At 37.1% G+C, this 18,088-nt stretch overlaps 1 protein-coding gene across 4 annotated transcripts in view; it reads right to left on the minus strand.

Moving 5' to 3' along the window:
* The window catches only part of LOC106872692 (uncharacterized), a 44,116-nt gene extending 39,609 nt beyond the window's left edge, over positions 1-4,507 (minus strand). The window contains exon 1 of one of the 4 annotated variants that reach the window (XR_016243310.1): positions 2,969-4,507. Coding sequence is in view for 3 of the 4 variants with exons in the window: in XM_089358282.1 (XP_089214408.1) it covers positions 4,030-4,054 (25 nt within the window). In the remaining variant the exon portion in view is untranslated. The remainder of the gene's footprint in view (positions 1-2,968) is intronic. The other 3 variants (XM_089358282.1, XM_089358283.1, XM_089358281.1) reach the window with 3 other exon arrangements.
* Positions 4,508-18,088: the final 13,581 nt, after the last annotated feature.

Here is an 18,088-nt window from a genome sequence, read left to right on the forward strand (position 1 = left end):
GTCTTTGACGTTTTGATCCTACGCTCTTCGACTGATATGGATGTGTGTGTGTGTGTGTGTGTGTGTGTGTGTGTGTGTGTGTGTGCGTATAAAAGTTCAAGATTCAAGTGAACTAGGTCCTTAAATAATAGAGCACCAAGGTCGGCTATCACGTACAAAACAGAATTTGAGGAACATTTACGTACTTACCGAAGTAAACACAGATCTATATTCCAGAATATACCAGAATAAATTAGAATTTAATTATATTTTAAAATATAGGTATACACCTTTCCGGTTTCACATTCGATTTTCAGAAGTGTAAAGCTTATAGAGTTGTGACACAAATTATGTCTATTCTGGCCATTGTTATAAAAATAGTTTGTTTTTGAAGCGGTGGTGTGGCTCAGAACGCTATCCATTAGCGTACAAATTGATTCAGTTAACGTTCATATATTAAGTTTATTTGGCAGTCGCGTGAGAAGATCACATAAAAGCTTTTCTTCGTGTCATGTGAGAGTCAGAAAAGACATCCATGAATAAGTGATTGTTTATACAAAAGTGTTATAGATAATTATTGTTTGTTATTTTATCGAGGAATAATGTTTTCAATTAGTGTTATGAGGGGTGTTCATTAACGATTTCCCCTGATCCACTTCCGATTGTTGCAGGAAATGGAACTTGTACAAGTATAATCATACATGCCTCTACATGACACATTGTAAATTGCAGCTTTCCACTAGAATTCGTTTGTCTTCTACGGCTGCTGAAGTGGACTGAGGTGTTATAATGGAGGCAGTTGAATGCAGATCAGTGATCAGGTTCTTTATACTTGGAAGGTCGTACACCAAAAGAGACTTTTGATGAGATAAAAGAAGTTTATGGTGACGATATACCATTATATGACGTAGTCAAGCACTGGCATTGCCAGTTCAAATGTGGTCAGATATCTGTGGAAACTGCTCTTATTCCTGAACAACCTCATTCCGCTATTGATGACGACACCATCCATAAAGTGGAAGCCGCCATTTTGGAAGATCATCGCATGACTATTCAGCAACTAGTCCAAGAAGTGAAGATAAGTGTAGGGTCCGTGGAAAAAAAAACCATTCACGACCATTTGCATATGCAGAAGTAGTCTGCACGATGGATTCCCTGGATGCTCACACCTTTTCAGAAGTAGGAACGAGTCAATTGCTCCCAGGCTCTTTTGGCAATGTGCCAAGAAAATGAGGAGGACGTTTTTGGTAGACTTATCACATAGGATGAAACATGGGACCATCACTATGATCCTGAGACTAAAGTCCAGTCAAAGCAATGGGAGCATGATAACTCACCACCTCTAAAGAAGGCTCATGTTCAACCCTCAGCAAGGAAGGTGACGCTCACAGTCGTATGGGACCAGCACGGAGTAGTGACGATGGATTTTCTGGCAAAGCGCACCACAATTAACAGGGCATATTATGCTTCTTTGCTGCAGAAATTGCGGGACACCATCAAAGCAGAAGGGCGTGATGTATTGACCAAAGGAGTTCGCCTCCAAGACAACGTCCTAGTTCACAATGCGCATGTTGCCCACATGAAAGCACACTCCTGTGACTATGAAATCCTTCCTCACCCCCTTAGCCTCCCGACCTCGTACCATCTTACTTCCACCTCTTTCTAACCATGAAGTCTTTTCTGAAGGTGAAGCACTTTTCGGATAATGATGAACTTATTTCTGAGCTAAAGCCTTGGCTCCAGACGTAACCTACCGACTTCTACAGACGAGGTCTTCACAGCTGCATAAAGCGACGAGAGAAATGTGTCACCATTGGTGGTAGCTATGTAGTAAAGGACTAATAATTATGCCAAGTTTCGTTTATCCCAGTCCTTGGGAAGTGGGTCAGGGATAATCTTTAATGAACAATCTTCGCAGTTCCCTCCCATTCAACATGTTAAGAGGTATCCCTTCTTTGTTAACATTTGTTAACTGTTCCTAAAAAGAATTAGGCGCAGGCGTGGCATAGGCGTAGGAGTGGCATAGGCGTGGCATAGGCGTAGGAGTGGCATAGGCGTGGCATAGGCGTAGGCGTGACATATGCGCAGGTGTGGTTGTGTGGTAAGAAGTTTGCTTCCAAACAACATAGTTCCGGCTTCAGTTCCACTGCGTAACACCTTGAGCAAATGTCTTCTATAGTTTCGGGTCGACCAAAATCATATGAGTGAATTGGGTAGAGCGAAGAGGAAAGAAGCCCGTCGTATGTATATCTAAGTGTGCATGTGTGTGTGTGTGTGTGTGTGTGTGTGTGTGTTTGCGTGTGTGTGCGCGCGCGCGTTTGCTTCTGTGTTTGTCCCCACCACCGCTTCATAACCGGTGTTAGTGTGTTTACGTCCCCGTAACCTATTAGTTTGGCAATAGAGTCCATTAAAATAAGTGACACGTTAAAAATAAAGATAAAAAATACTGGGATCAATTCATTATTTACATTATTTATATTTGACGGATGTTTGTCCTATTCTCGTTTGTTGTTAACACAACGTTTCGGCTGATATACTTTCCAGCCTTCATCAGGTGTCTTAGGGAAATTTTGAACCTGGGTTCTCAATCCTAAGGTATTTTTTTTTTGTTATTATTATTATTATTATTATTATTATTATTATCATTATTATTATCATCATCATCATCATCATCATCATCATCATTATTATTATTATTATTATTATTATTATTATTAAGGTCACTGTCTGGAATCGAACTCGGAATCTTGGGGTTAGTAGCCCGCGCTCTTAACCACTACGCCATATGGGATCAATTCGTTCGACTAAAATTCTTCAAGCCGGTGCTCCAGCATGGCCACAATCTAATGAGTGAAGCAAGTAAAAGATAAATAGATATGCTAATATACCTGGCTTTCCTCATTCGTTAACATTAATTACTCACATGGACCACCGCTAGCCGACTTAGAAATAAACAGTCATAAAAGACATCTGATTTATGGTCACTTACATAATCACAAGAATTCTGAAGTAACAATGTGGGGAGCTCTGTGTTGCCCTCATGACATCACGCAAACATTTACACGTCTTACAACTTATGACGTTTATTGTCTTTCTCATCTGGCTACAAGCTCACACTTTTGTCTTCTGTTTTTTTTTTATATCTTTATTTTTTACTTGTTTCACGACTTGTGGTCTTCTTGGAATGCTACCTTGACGAGTTTAGTCGGAAAAATCGCCAGAGTGCTTATTTTTGAAGCCTGGCACTTACTCTATCGGTATCTTTCGCTGAATCGTTATGTTACAGGAACGCAAACGGACCATCACCGGTTGTCAAGCGGCAGTGAGACACACACACACACACACACAGATGTATGCATATGATCACATACATGCACACACATGCACACCCACATGCTCACACACATACACAGTGCACACACACGCATCCACATATATATGTCGGACTTCCATGCAGTTTCCATCTACCAAATTTACACAGTAATTGTGTGAATTTGAAAGTATGTGGAGACACTTGTCCAGGGTGTTGCGCTATGGGACAAACACAAAGTCATACACAAATACAGTACATACATATATGTATGTATGTCTCTTCTATCTTTTAATTATTATAAATCTTTCACTTAGGAGGGAGCCGGTTTCCAACAAAGATACAAGGCTCCATCTGACAAATTCACATTTGGAACTTGGGAAGGGTCTTGCATATTTTTACTGCTCCACTCACAGATTGCACTTGTCATGTACGAATTAGCCGGTCGATTTCTCTTTCTTAACATCCCACTTTTTCCAGATTCTCCATTAAACATTTACAAGCAAAACCTAGCGCTCCAATTATTATTGATATGAATATGAATTCAAAGTCTGGATATAGAAGCTGGTGGTTTCGAAGCAGTTGTCCATAGATATCCTCCTTTTCTTTGATTTTCAAAGAGATATTTTCGACTGTATGTATGTATGTATATATGTATGTATGTCTAGTAGTACGAGCAACATCGTAGAATAGTGATGAATCTGCGAGATTATCTGAATGGCGCGCCAAGGAAAAATTACCTTGAAATTTTCTTAGTAGTGTCATGTTTCATGCGGCCCGCGTCTCGAAAACGGTTACCCAAGCCTGGCATAGGAGCCTACTGCGTTTTGTTGTTCCTATTGTCGTTGTTGTTAATGAGGGTTGTTTGTTGTTGTTATTGTTGTCGTCGTTGTTTCCGTTGTTACCTTCCTCGTCGCTGTCATCGTCATCGCCTTCGCTTTCACCTTCACTTTCGCCGTGTCAGCCTTCGTTGTTGTCATCGTCATCACCGTTGTTTCTGTCGCCACTTCTCCCCACCACCACCGTCGTCATCGTCGTCGTCGTCCTTGTGTTTCGTATTATCAGTGTCTGCAGAGATCTCAGAAGCTAAATGCTCAACTTAAGGAAGCGAAATACTTTACAATAATCCGGAGCATATTACATAAAAGAAAGTGAATACACTTACGTATTCAGAATGAATTTATGACGACATCATTACGAAGCAAAACTTTTAAAACACACCGGTTGTATTTGACACCATCCTGTTTGCAAATAAGTATGTAGGTTTGTATGCGCGCATATCCGGATTTTGCCGATTGAAACTGATTAAAATCACAGTATTTTATTACATAGTCTTTTTAAGACCGATTATTAGGGTTTGTTTATAGGATGTAACATTTAACTCATTACATAACAGTAATATATCATTTCTATCATTGGTGCAGGTGTAGTTGTGTTGTAAAAAGTCTGGTCCACAACCACATGATTATGTGTAATGTATGTATATATATGTCTATACACACACACACACACACATATATATATATATATATGTACATGTATGTATATATATATATATATATATATATATATATATATATATATATATATATATATATATATATATATATATATATATATGTATTTATATATATATATATATTTATATATATGTGTGTGTGTGTGTGTGTGTGTGTATGTATGTATGTATGTATGTATCTATAGTCACAATTTGGATATTTAAACCTCTTTTAGGGATATTTTATCCAAGATACACTAGTTTAATATATTATATTTTGAAGAAATATTTCTTCAACGAATATATTATATAAAACATCGTAACATATTAAATATCATTATCGAGTTAGAAAACAGAGGGATTTAATGGATACAAATCAATGTATTAATTAATTAACATATTCACTTACAATTGTTTCATTTCAGAACCAAAATTAAAATTATAAATATACGTTTTATAATTACATATCTATATGTTTTGTAGCTTTAATTTTGGTTGTGAAATGAAACAGTTGTAGGTGAATATGTTAATTAACTAATAAATTAATTTGTATCCATCAGATCGCTGTTTTCTTACTCGATAATAATAAGGATACGGGAGCCAAGGAAGCAGCAACCAGAAGCCCCTCTGTGTCAGTGGTCCTACAAAGGAACGGAGCCCTCACCCCATTGGACAACCAAAGGAATGTAGTTCCCACCACAAGAAAAGGAAAGACAGAACACGAGCACAAACATAAAGAAGGAAAGAGAGAAAAATAAGAAAAGGCAAAAATGAAATAACCAAAACCAAAACCCCAACTCACCAAACAAAAAACAGAAAACTGAAACATGGAGGATTCAATGCAATCCAAAACCCTAGAGGAGAAAAGAAATTTGGAGGGCACTCAAGGACCTACAGAAATTCCGTATTGCGATGGGAACGAAAGCAGCGCCTGTCCTTGCGAACCTAATAATGGGTTTCTTTGAATCTATCCTATATGAACTTTCGCTCCAAAAATTTGGAACTCCATTCCACCAGTATATAAGAGAAAACTGGAAAAGGTACTTAGACGATTGTTTTATCTGGAATGAAACCTATGATAAACTTCTGGATTTCAAATCTACATTGAACAATATAAACCCCAACATCCAATTTTCAATGGAATATATAGCAAGGAACAAAAAAGTCCAACAACCAAATTGCAACCGACATTTACTACAAACCAACAGACTCAAAACAGTATCTCCTTTTCAGTTGATGCCATCCTAAACACACCAAAATAAATATCCCATTCAATCTAGCAAAAAGGATCTGTACAATTGTATCTGACACAACCACTCGGGAACTTCGCCTACAAGAACTCAAAATAACACTCATTGAACGTCAATACCCACCTACACTTATAGAACATGGAATTAAACGTGCCAAGAATTTGGACACAAACACACTAAGGACAAAAACACAAAACACCACACCTCACCTTAAATCACTCCCATACATATCAACCCACAACCCCAGAAACAATGAAGCATACAACACAATTATACAAAATCTCACTCTGCTCACTGAAGACCCAAAAATGAACAGCGTCCTAAATACACACAAACTACTAAAATGTAAAAGACAAGACGAATCACTCAAGAGACAAATGCAAAACTATACTCAATACAAACGATACCAACAGTTAAAAAATGCAGACGACCTAATTGTGGTACATGCCCACACCTAACTGAAGGCTCGGAATTTACATTCCAGCAAGGACAAAAATTCTCAGTTATGACCAACTTCACATGTGCTTCCCAGAACCTTATCTGTGTCCTAACCTGCTCAGGTTGTAGTCACAATTATGTGGGCCAAGCGAGCCTTACTTTGAGACGCAGAGTCACGCTACATAAAGAACAGATTCGTTTCCCTCAATACAGGCAGAGAGCACTTAGCGGACACATCGACAGATACGCAAGTAAAAAAACGCCGAATTTTCATATCTTCCCATTATACCAATGCAAAGATTCAATCTCAGTACAATAACGCCTAAACAAGGAAAACCTGTTCATACGAAAGTACAGACCAAACCTCAATATACAACTATGACTATTTAAAAAAATTCCCCTAAGGAGCCAGTTATTCCCCTTGCCACCTGTTGCTTCCATTGGTTCACCGTCTAGACTCATTCTTCTAATTCTTCAAAATATATATACATATATATATATATACGCATATAAACACACAGGCACGCACATACACACACACACACACACACATACACACACACACACACAAACACACACACAAACAAATACAAACACACACATACATGCACACACACACACACACACACACAAACACACACACACACACACAAACAAATACAAACGCACACATACAAGCACACACACACACACACACACACAAACAATAGTATATATATTATTGTGTCTGGGGAGAGCCATTCTCTTTTAGTGTCTTATTATTTAACATACGGGTTCAATTTTCATTCATTTACTTACGTACTTTTTCTAAAATTTTCGTTGCGTCTTCCAACCTTTTCAATAATCGTTGACTCTGTCCATTATCCGAGATGCATTCTTTTTGTTTATTTGTGCGCGTGTTTGTGGGTCAGTGTGCGTGCGCATATACATATGTATGTATGTATGTATGTATGTATGTATGTATGTATGTATGTATGCATGTATGTGTCGATGGATGGATATATGTACGTATGCATGTATGTGTGTGTATGCATGTACGTGTGTGTATGCATATACATATGTATGCATGTGCATACGTTTGAATGTATGTATTCTCCATATTCATGTGTTTGTGTGTGTGTGTGTGTATGCATACATTTGTGTGTGTGTGCATGCCTCTGTGTGTATATATGCGTATATAGAAATAGATATAGATATATATACGTATATATATATATATATATATATATATATATATATGTGTGTGTGTGTGTGTGTGTGTGTACATATATGCATATATATGTAAGTAAATGGATCTGAATATAAACAGATAGACATACAGATAGATAGGCACACAGGTAATATGGATAGACACGCACACACACACGCACACACATACAGACACACACACACCCATACACACACATATAAACACACAAACACGAACACACAAACACATGAATATGCAGAATACATACAAACGTACATACATGCATATATACATATATATATATATATATACATATATATATATAAATATATATATATATATATATATATATATATATATATATATATATATATATATATATATATATATATATATATATATATATATATATATATATATGTATGCATATATATATATATATATATATATATATATATATATATATATACATACACACATACATTCATACATACATATGTGCATGCGCACACTGACCCAGATACATGTACAAACGAAAAGTACGCAGCTCGGATAACGGTGAGAGTCAACGACTATTGAAAAGGCTGTCAGACACAACGAAAACTTTAAAAAAAAAAGTAAATGAGTGGAAATTGTGCCGGTGAATGTGTTAAATAATAAGGCACTAAAAGAGAATGACTCTCCCTAGACACAATAAAATATGCTTCAACACACGAATTTACATAAAGAATCTTGCAAACCAAATCCCCAAACGAAATACATGTGTGTGTGTGTGTGTGTGTGTGTGTGTGTGCGTGTGTGCGCGCGTGTGTGTGTGTGTGTGTGTGTGTGTGTGTATGAATGTAAAAATAGTTTGCGTAGTAAGCCTAGCAAATGAGCTTTTAGTGTTAATTCGGGCACAGTTGAGGCGAAATTCTGAACTGAAGAATTGGCCAAAGAAAATGCCACATACCTCGAGCAGAGGGCTGTCAAAGTAAAGGTAGTGGAGGCACCTTCAGAAATTGATATCTCTTTGCTCGTAGCAGCCGTATCGTATGGCATACAGGACAAAATTAAAATTCTGTAAGTCCACAAATTGGGAAAAGAAAATTGGTCAGGCACAGGGATGGAACTGCTTTTGCACGCTGATTTAAGAACTGCCGAAAAAATCCCTGACCTGATCAACCTACCCGGTGGAATACAACTACTTGTACCAGTAGAGGGCATATAACCGAGATACCACATTTGCAGCGAAACAAGCCATTTAAAAGCGGCTATCTGCTCAACGCTAAGAGAAAAAAAACTCAGCTACTGCAGACACCCCTAATACAGCAACAACAACAACAAAAACAACAGCACCACCACCAAGAACACCAACAGCTTCAACGCCAAGAGCAACAGCATCTAAAACCAAAACAACAGCATCAACAGAAGGAACAGCAGGAGAAATCCATTCAACAGCATCAGCAGTAAGCACCGGTATCCCCATCGAGAAAAACTAAAACAACACATAATACACCATGGCAACCGAGAGAAGCCTCACTCATACCAGTAGACCAGACCAGCAGCCTAGAAATGCGCAACTGTGCAGACATAGCTCATCTCTTACCATAGATTTTTCCGTCTGTAAAAACTCGGCTAGTGAGGAAAACAGTCTTGCAAACTCTGCAGAATGGATCCTGGTGAAATAGAAAAGGAAAAGAAATTACAAAATGAAAAGCGCGGTACAAGACTAAAATCAAAAAAATTAGAGTGGGTGACACAGAAATCAACAAACCATCACAAGCCCACACATCCCACCCCGACAAATTTTCAAACATCCCCGACATCACAAACACCCCAACAAACGAAAACGTAGCAACCCTGATCAACAGCAAGAGCAGCAATCCCAATGCGTCACTAATTACATGGCCATTAACATAAATAGCAAGAACTTAGTAAGACATATTCAAAATAACACAGACATCACTCTAAATGAATACATCACACACACGCAAAATACTCCTATTGCTATAAAAATTATAAAAACAACGCAAAAAAACTCACAACAAACTGAAAGCAAAATATCCCAAAGGAATCGGAGATTTCCGTGGGACCGTAAATAAAACACTCTACAAAGAAATGCACCCACAAATAACCAGGACACAACATCTGTTTCTACGCAATAACTAGAGTGTTTCTCATCATTGTCTCTGACACGCATGGAATTGCTCGGGATAGGCAGTATAAGTGCACGTGTCCTAAGTTCGCCTTGGAAACACATCCACCTACTCAGTGACCTCAGGTCTCTAGGTATAGATGTATCAGCGAAACAAAACTCTCCGACCGACGAGCTTTCATACCCCATTCAGTAGAAACGTGATTTACTTATCTCGATGTCAACCGGGAATGGTGGGTGGAACAGCGGTGTTATCCCAGAGAGGTCTTGATCTGGAGATAAGGACTGTCTTCCTGGACCCAGAAGGTATGTTGGTAGTCTTGGATATAAGCAGTAGCAATGGGACTGCTTTCAGACTGGTGGCTGTCCATGGTCCGATAGGAATAGGACAACCAGATTTATTCAGACGTCTGGAGGTTTTCCTGAGAACGCCTCAAACTTTAGTTGCTAATGGGTGAATGGAATGCCATCTTGGACGCACGTTTGGATTGTGTGGGGTTAGCAAAAACTTCACAAACATGCTCAAACGTTTTCAACTGTCTGACAGGTACCGACTAGATTTCCTGGGTGTGCAAGTGTGCACATCAACAAATCGTATCGGGCCATTTATGTCGTATTTAAATAGAGCATTTGTAGGTTGGTAGATAAGGATAGCATAAGTTGTCCACTTTTCAAAATTGTCGGTTACATCGACCACAAATTTCTGATCTGCGCTATCGACTTGGACTTCGTGGGCAAAGACTCGGATACTAGAAGCAGAACGCGTCACTCCTGGCGTGCCAAACTTACAGAGACCGCATTAGCGAATTAGTTAAGCAGCTGTTGATGGGGTCAATTGTCAACAACAAATAGTAGTTTGCCTTTAAAGGGGTAATTAAAGTAGATTGGTTGGAATTGTATCTAAGTATCATTTCATTTTTCGTGGCTCCTATATAAGATTTCGTATGGTTATTTGCGAGTACATTGCATTGGTATATTACGTTTTTTGTATTACACCTATTTGAGAATTATTTCTGTCTCTGCAGCCACATAAATTATTCAGTTTATCTTTGCTTGTGTTATGTCGAGTGGGGTTATTATTTGCCATGTTGTTGTCCGTGTTGTTTGAGGGCGAGTTATTAGGGACGAGATTTATTCCATTTGCCTGTTGGCAGTTATGTTTTATATTGGTATTTTTCCTAGTTTCGTAGAAGGCGTCTAGCTTATTATTGTTGATCGAGGCTAATGTTGTTAGCTATCTTAGTTTGAAACTTATTATTTCTACAGTTTTTTTATATTGTTGGTAATAATCTTATCTATGTTGTGCATATTATTAATGTGGTTTTTAGTTTCGTTTGGAGTGTGGTTAGTGTTGTGATAATTGTCTTGGGCATTTATGTTGTTCAGGTTATTTGTGTAATGTTCTAAGTCTAGCTATTTAATTTTTTCTTTATAACCTGCTTTTTCTAATGCGCTATTGTAGAACTCCTTATACTTATTAAAGATATCTAGGTTAGAAAAGAGGCGTGAAATTCTTTTGCTAATGCTATGTACTAATCCTCTTTTTATAAAGTTCGGATGGTTATTGGATGCGCTTATATACTTGAGGTTTGTATTAGGTTTTATGTAGGGTTCGTGGAGTCCCGTGGCTAGGTTGCAGTTGGCATCTAGGTAATTTATAGAGTTATATTCCTTTTCTATAGTAAGAGTTAGGCCGAATCTTTTAAAAAGTTTATATAATTTTTCTTAATTAGTTCTAATCTCCTATTTGAGACGTTTTTAGTATGAATAGTACATCGTCCCTATATAGCCCACCCTTGATTTCTGGGAATTCTTCCTGTATCTATGATAACAAATAAATACTTACTAAGTCTGTTACCTGTGCTGAACCTGGGGCTCCCATGGTGATATCGAAGTTATTAGGGGAGTCTTTTCTTACCCATAGTTTATTATCAAAAGTTCTTACTGATTTTCTCGCTTCTAAGATTACATTAATTTCCTTCATTGTTAGTTGGGTATGATTTTTGGCGAAGACAAGAGCACTATTAAAGCACGTAGGGTTAATAGATGAGTAGTATGTCTATTTGTAGGAACTTGTAGTCTTTCTTGTTCTGTATTCTGGAAAACCAGTTTAATGCTTCGTAGGTGTTGGGCCATAGTTCTAGGGATATCGTATTCTTTAATTTATGGATATATTTATCTAATATTAATTTACTTAATTTACATAGATCGGACTTATTGGGGCATATTAATCTAACTTTCGTATCTGTTAAGAAATTAGGTTTATGGTCTTTTATTGTTATGCAGGGTCTGGAAGGTACAAAGGGCTCGGTTTTCTCATTTATGTTGTAGTCTGTCATAATGTTCTTGGCTGATAAGTTCATATATCTTAAGGTGCTGTTAGAAGTTATTTTGTATTTTTTTTTGTAATTTCATTATGCAAAAGATGGTGCTATAAATTTATATCCAATGTGTAAGAATTCCTTGTTTTATCGGAGTGTACAATAATTCCCTTTTGCAATTTCAGTTTATATAGTAGGTCCTTTAGGTTTTTTAAGTAGCTGTTGTTCCTTAGTGGGTGTCGTTTGAATTGTAGTTTCTTAATAGTATCCCATAGTTCGTTTTCAAAGGCGTCTAAGTGGCTGTTTGGTGGAGGTGTTTTCCTAGTCTTGAAAATTCCTTTGGTAAAGTCATTGGTGTTTTGGTGGTGCATCGTCTCTGCTTGGTTGTTTTTATCATAGAACATGGCTTTCCATTGTAAGCGGTGGGTGAAGTCTGTTAATTTATTAATGACTTCTTTAAGATATACATTTTTAGGTGGAATCGGTATATCTTTTAAAGATGCTTCTATTGTTATTTGCTCCATTTATCCAGTATGTGCCTGGTTAATGCCTGGCTAAGGCATCTTAGTCAGACACACACACACACACACACACACACACACACACACACACACACACACACACACACACACACACACACACACACACACACACACAAGAAACATGCATACATACACACGCGCAGATATGCACACACACGCACATACAGAAAATTGAAGAGAACATAAAAGGAAAAAATACAACATATGTCGAAATTCCAAAACCTACAGACTTGAAACTATGTCCAATCATTGTAGGACCTACATCAAAAACACAACGCAGCTTGGTAGATATAATTAATTTTAAAACGTTTATGCAAAATGGTACTAAGCTTTGTCCAGGATGATATGGACTTTCTATATTATATGCCTAAAAGTGTCCAACAGGAAACAATTCCCGTTAGTTTTGATGTAACTAGTTTATACACCAATATACCACACGACCTAGGAATTGAACCGCAAATTTCTGGTTGAGAAAACAACCAAACCATATCAAGGTAAGATTTTCAAGAAACTTTATTTTAGAAAGATTAAATTAGTACTTCAAAACAGTCACTTCTTTGACAATAACTTTTATTTACATATAAAAGGAACAACGATGGTGACAAAATAGCCCCCACTTACGCAATACTCATAATGGGCTTCTTAGAGGACAAACTTTATTTTCAATTTCCAGAAACATTTATCCAACAATTCTCAATTTACATAATGAACAATTGGAAACAGTGTTTGGATGACTGCTTTATATTTTGGAGCAAAAATCAAAGAGACCCAGATATCTTTCACTCACTTTTAAATGAACTACATTTCTCGATAAAGTTTAAAGAATGGCACTCAAAGGAATTACAATTTTTGAACACCATTAAAACTGATTTTTCTATGAACCCACAGGTACACACTAATACTTCAATTTTCATTCCTCCCAACCCTCACATACAAAAAGAAGTATACCATTTATTATGGAAAAATGTGTTTGCACTATAGTAATAGACGCCACACGAAAGGACAAAAGATTGCAAGAATAAAAACATTTATAGAAAAATAAAAATATCCTACTAGACTTGACTCAGCAATTACCAAAGCGAAAAACATCCCAACGACAGAACTTAAAAGAAAACAAACACATAAAATTAGAAATGAACTCATATACATTTCTTTTGTCATTACTCACAACCCAAGAAACCATGACATTCTCAATACCGCTAAGAGATATCTCCCAGTTCTTCAACAGTAGTCGAGAATTAACAAGCTAATGACAAAATCAAGAATAACATGTTGGAGACGCCAAGCAACCAACCTAAAAAAAGCTTTTCACTAAAGCAATATTTACAAAAGAAGCAAGATAGAGTCAAAAAGCAACTGAGAAAGTCAACAAGGAAGGCAATATAGTTACAAAATGCGGAACGTGCAATTACGTTGAAGAAGGAAAACAAATCACCTTTAAAAACATCACTATAAGGCGGACACCCCACAAAATAGACTGTCTCCCACCACCATCCCCAATATATATCCATTCACACACATTGTACCCCAACACATATATAGCCCCCCCCCCCCCCGCACACAAATTACATACCGCACGCTAATATAACACCCGAACCTCACGACCTTATCCTTTACAGAAAGAAAACAGACCAACAGAAAAAGAACAGATCCCGGAAAAATTAGGCACATGACACCACTACATATATCACAATTTCATCCCCTCAGGAGCGCAACATTTAATAATACGCCCCAACAAACACATTAAGATAACCCTTGTTAGTCTCACAGCGTACTCAACCAAGAGGCATAACTCCTATTTCCCTGGCCCATTTTCGTTTCACCACTCTTTTTCACAGCAGTCGCTGACAGGTTGTCGTAATCCACCTCCGACAATAGAGAGCAGTCGCCATATTCCTTTCCACACCGGCTAACTTTGATGAGCGTAAGGTTGTATAATCGGATTGTTACCTAACACTCTATTGTATTCTTTGCGCGAAACCGACTGGTAAGATCAGCCGTGATGGATATATAATACTATATTTCGGATTATATATATATATATATATATATATATATATATATATATATATATATATATATATATATTTAATTATATGTATTTATTCTATCCTAATAAATAATAATTAGGATAGAATGAATGGGTTAATAGAAACCAAGGTAGCAAAGATCACAAAATAAATGTGGTGTAATTCCTGTTGGTGAGGCAGAAACTCCTTTATATTTTGGGTATTTGAGTATATTTAAAAATTTAAGGAATGGAGAAAACGCATGTTATAACTGCATACTTTATTCCGACATATGTTTCGAAGAATTACAATTTATGCGATCCATAGGAATCGGCGATGTTAAAAATGTAAACTTCTCCTCAGGGAAATGTATGGTAATCATCTTAAACGTAAGACATTATGACCGAGTATGATAACTATAGTTGGATAATATATATATATATATATATATATATATATATATATATATATATATATATATATATATATATATATATATATATATGTATGTATGTATGTATGTATGTATGTATGTGTGTGTAGATATGTATGTATGTGAGTGCCCAGGACCAAAGCAAGGTCCTGGAGAAGTTGGTTGGTATCTCTCTAGAAGAGGGAATGGACGCGGTCGAGGAGGTGGAGGCCTCCTTAAAGAAGGGTCGCAAGGCGAAGAAGGTGAGCTACAATGGTTGCTCACCGAAGGATCCTAGGGTTGGGGAAGGGGAGGTGGATCTCCCGGTTACGGAGGAAACCCGCCCTTCCTCAGTAAGAAAGAAAAAAAAAAGAGGAGGAAAAAGAAAAACGGGACATTGCCGACAGTCGGTAACACAATACCGGCATGTCCCGGAACTTCGTCGGTGGGAATTGTGCCACCGACGGGTGAAGAGCCATCGTCGGTGGGACGTTAAATGATGATGATGATGATGATGCCAGCTTAATGTAAACTTTCATACTAAGACAAATAAAAATAAGAACTGCAAAAAATTCAGTGTAAAGTAATATTTCATGCATAAATATTTTATCATGCGGCCCTCTCCCACTTGGAAATAGTACAATGCGGCCCCCAGTCAGCGAAAAGTTGCCCATTCCTGCTCTAGATGAACTCCGCATCTCCATCGCACTCTGAATGGGAGCTGACATCTGTAGGGGACTGAGATGTCACTATGGTAGGCCTCTCGACCCAATAGGTCTTCAGGGTCTGTCTCGCCGCCTAAATGCTGGTCGCTTCGCTCGTCACACCGAGCTAAACCTAATCATTAAGCGGGTTCTGGCTCGCATTAATATCTCCTCAGTTCTGGAGCCGTGGGGATTATCCAGAAGTAATGGAAAGAGACCAGATGGTCTTACCCTCTATCCCCGGGCTAGAGGTAGGTGCCTCATTTGGGATGCCACAGGCTGCAGCACCTTTACTCCCTCCCACATCCTGGGTGCTGCAGTTAATGGGAGGGTCACTACTTCCGCAGCCGAACGGAAGAAAACCCTGACGTATCGTGACTTGGCAGTGAACTATCTCTTCCAACCTGTGGCGTTTGAGGCGCTCGGAGGGACTGGACCACTAACCGCGAAGTTCTTGTCAACATTGGCAGCTCGCTTCACCGAGGTGTCAGATGATGCCAGTTGCTGTGATAAAAACAGAGAGATTTGGAAGAATTAGATGTAAGTTCTCCGGTAATTTTCTTTCTTGTAAAGAAATGATTATGTTAATTCAAAAATTTGCCAGCAAAATCTTATAAAATGACAATGTTCCCAAAGATGTTTATATGTTTATATGTTATAGACTCTAAAATACCTGTTTCAAAAGCGCTTTTAAACAAAAAACTCACAAAAGAGTCACCGTACGTAAACAACTAACAACCTATAACCGTCCAATGATTAAAGTGGCAAAATTATCATAAAAACCATTTCTATTCATTTAAAAAATATATATATAATACTGTCACTAGGACTCGCTATTTCTTGTTCTTATATCATTTGTAAAAAAGCATAAATCCGAAAGAAGAAGCTCACTCTAAGATGTAGAGCAGGATATATCAAAAATAGGGAAAGACCGGTTTATGGGATTCCCTTAGGTTTCCCGTCCATAAAGGGTCCAGCTTTATCGCGTATCGCCAGATCCCTCAAAACCTAAGGTAATCCCATAAACCGGTCTTCCCCATTTTTGATATGTGTGTGTGTGTGTGTGTGTGTGTGTGTGTGTTAATGGGGGAGGCCAGTTTATGGGATTACTCTGGGCTTCCCGTCCATAAAGGATTTACCTTCTGCTCCGGATTTGTTTTCTACAAACGATATATACATATATATACATATATATGTACATGCGTTTTACTCCATTCCCTAAATTTATATATACTCAAGTACCCAAAATAACAAGGAGTTTCTACCTCATAAACAGGAGTTACACCACAGTCATTTTGTGATCTTTGCTACCCTGGTAGCTATTAACCAATTTATTTTGTCCGAGTTAATTATTAACTTAGAGAAAATAAATACATATAATAATACACACACACACACACACACACACACACACACACACACACACACACACACACACACACACACATATAAATACAATCTTTTATCTTTATATATTTAGATTTAAATGGGTTTGTTTTTGTTCTTATTGAAAACAGAAACATATAATCGAAAAATTCAACATTAACAAGAAAAACAGATTTAAAATTCAAACAAAGAAAAACAGAATAATAATTGAGCATCATATGTATGTATATATATAGATATAAATATTTATATATATATATATATATATATATATATATATATATATATATATATATATATATATATATAGAGAGAGAGAGAGAGAGAGAGAGAGAGAGAGAGCCACCCAAAATAAGTTTAAACCAATTCCACCGTTTTTATTTATTTTGCAAAGCGAAATACTGTCCCTTTAGCTATACACATCTTACCACTTACCACTATCTCCAGGAATAATAGAGCTGCGCTGATTTCCTTCGTATTTCACTTTGAGATTATACTAATACAACAGGTATGTCTTGTAAACTATGTAAACTAATTCCTTTAATTTAAAGATATGTTTTTGGCTAGGGCAACACTGTGTTACAAGATGATTTAAAAAAATTATTATAATCATATAATTGTTTACCTTTATTTTTCACCTGCGTACTATTTATTGCCTTTAATATTAAATATTGTATATGTTTAGATGTTAAAATACCACGGGAATTAATGCTTGTTATATATATATGTAGTAGAATTAATGATTTATTTATTCGTATGTTGGATTCGTTGCTTGAGCCTACGGTGGTGGAAAAAAACATAAAGCAACCCCAAAACAAAACATGCTTTTATTTTGCTATTAAGTTAAGAAGCACACACAAGAAAAGAACGAAAACGAAGGTTATGAGTGTAAGCTTGCTTGTTTGTCTCTCAC

Source organism: Octopus bimaculoides, chromosome 10, assembly GCF_046866305.1.
Source record: "Octopus bimaculoides isolate indiv1 chromosome 10, ASM4686630v1, whole genome shotgun sequence".
NCBI lineage: Eukaryota > Metazoa > Mollusca > Cephalopoda > Octopoda > Octopodidae > Octopus > Octopus bimaculoides.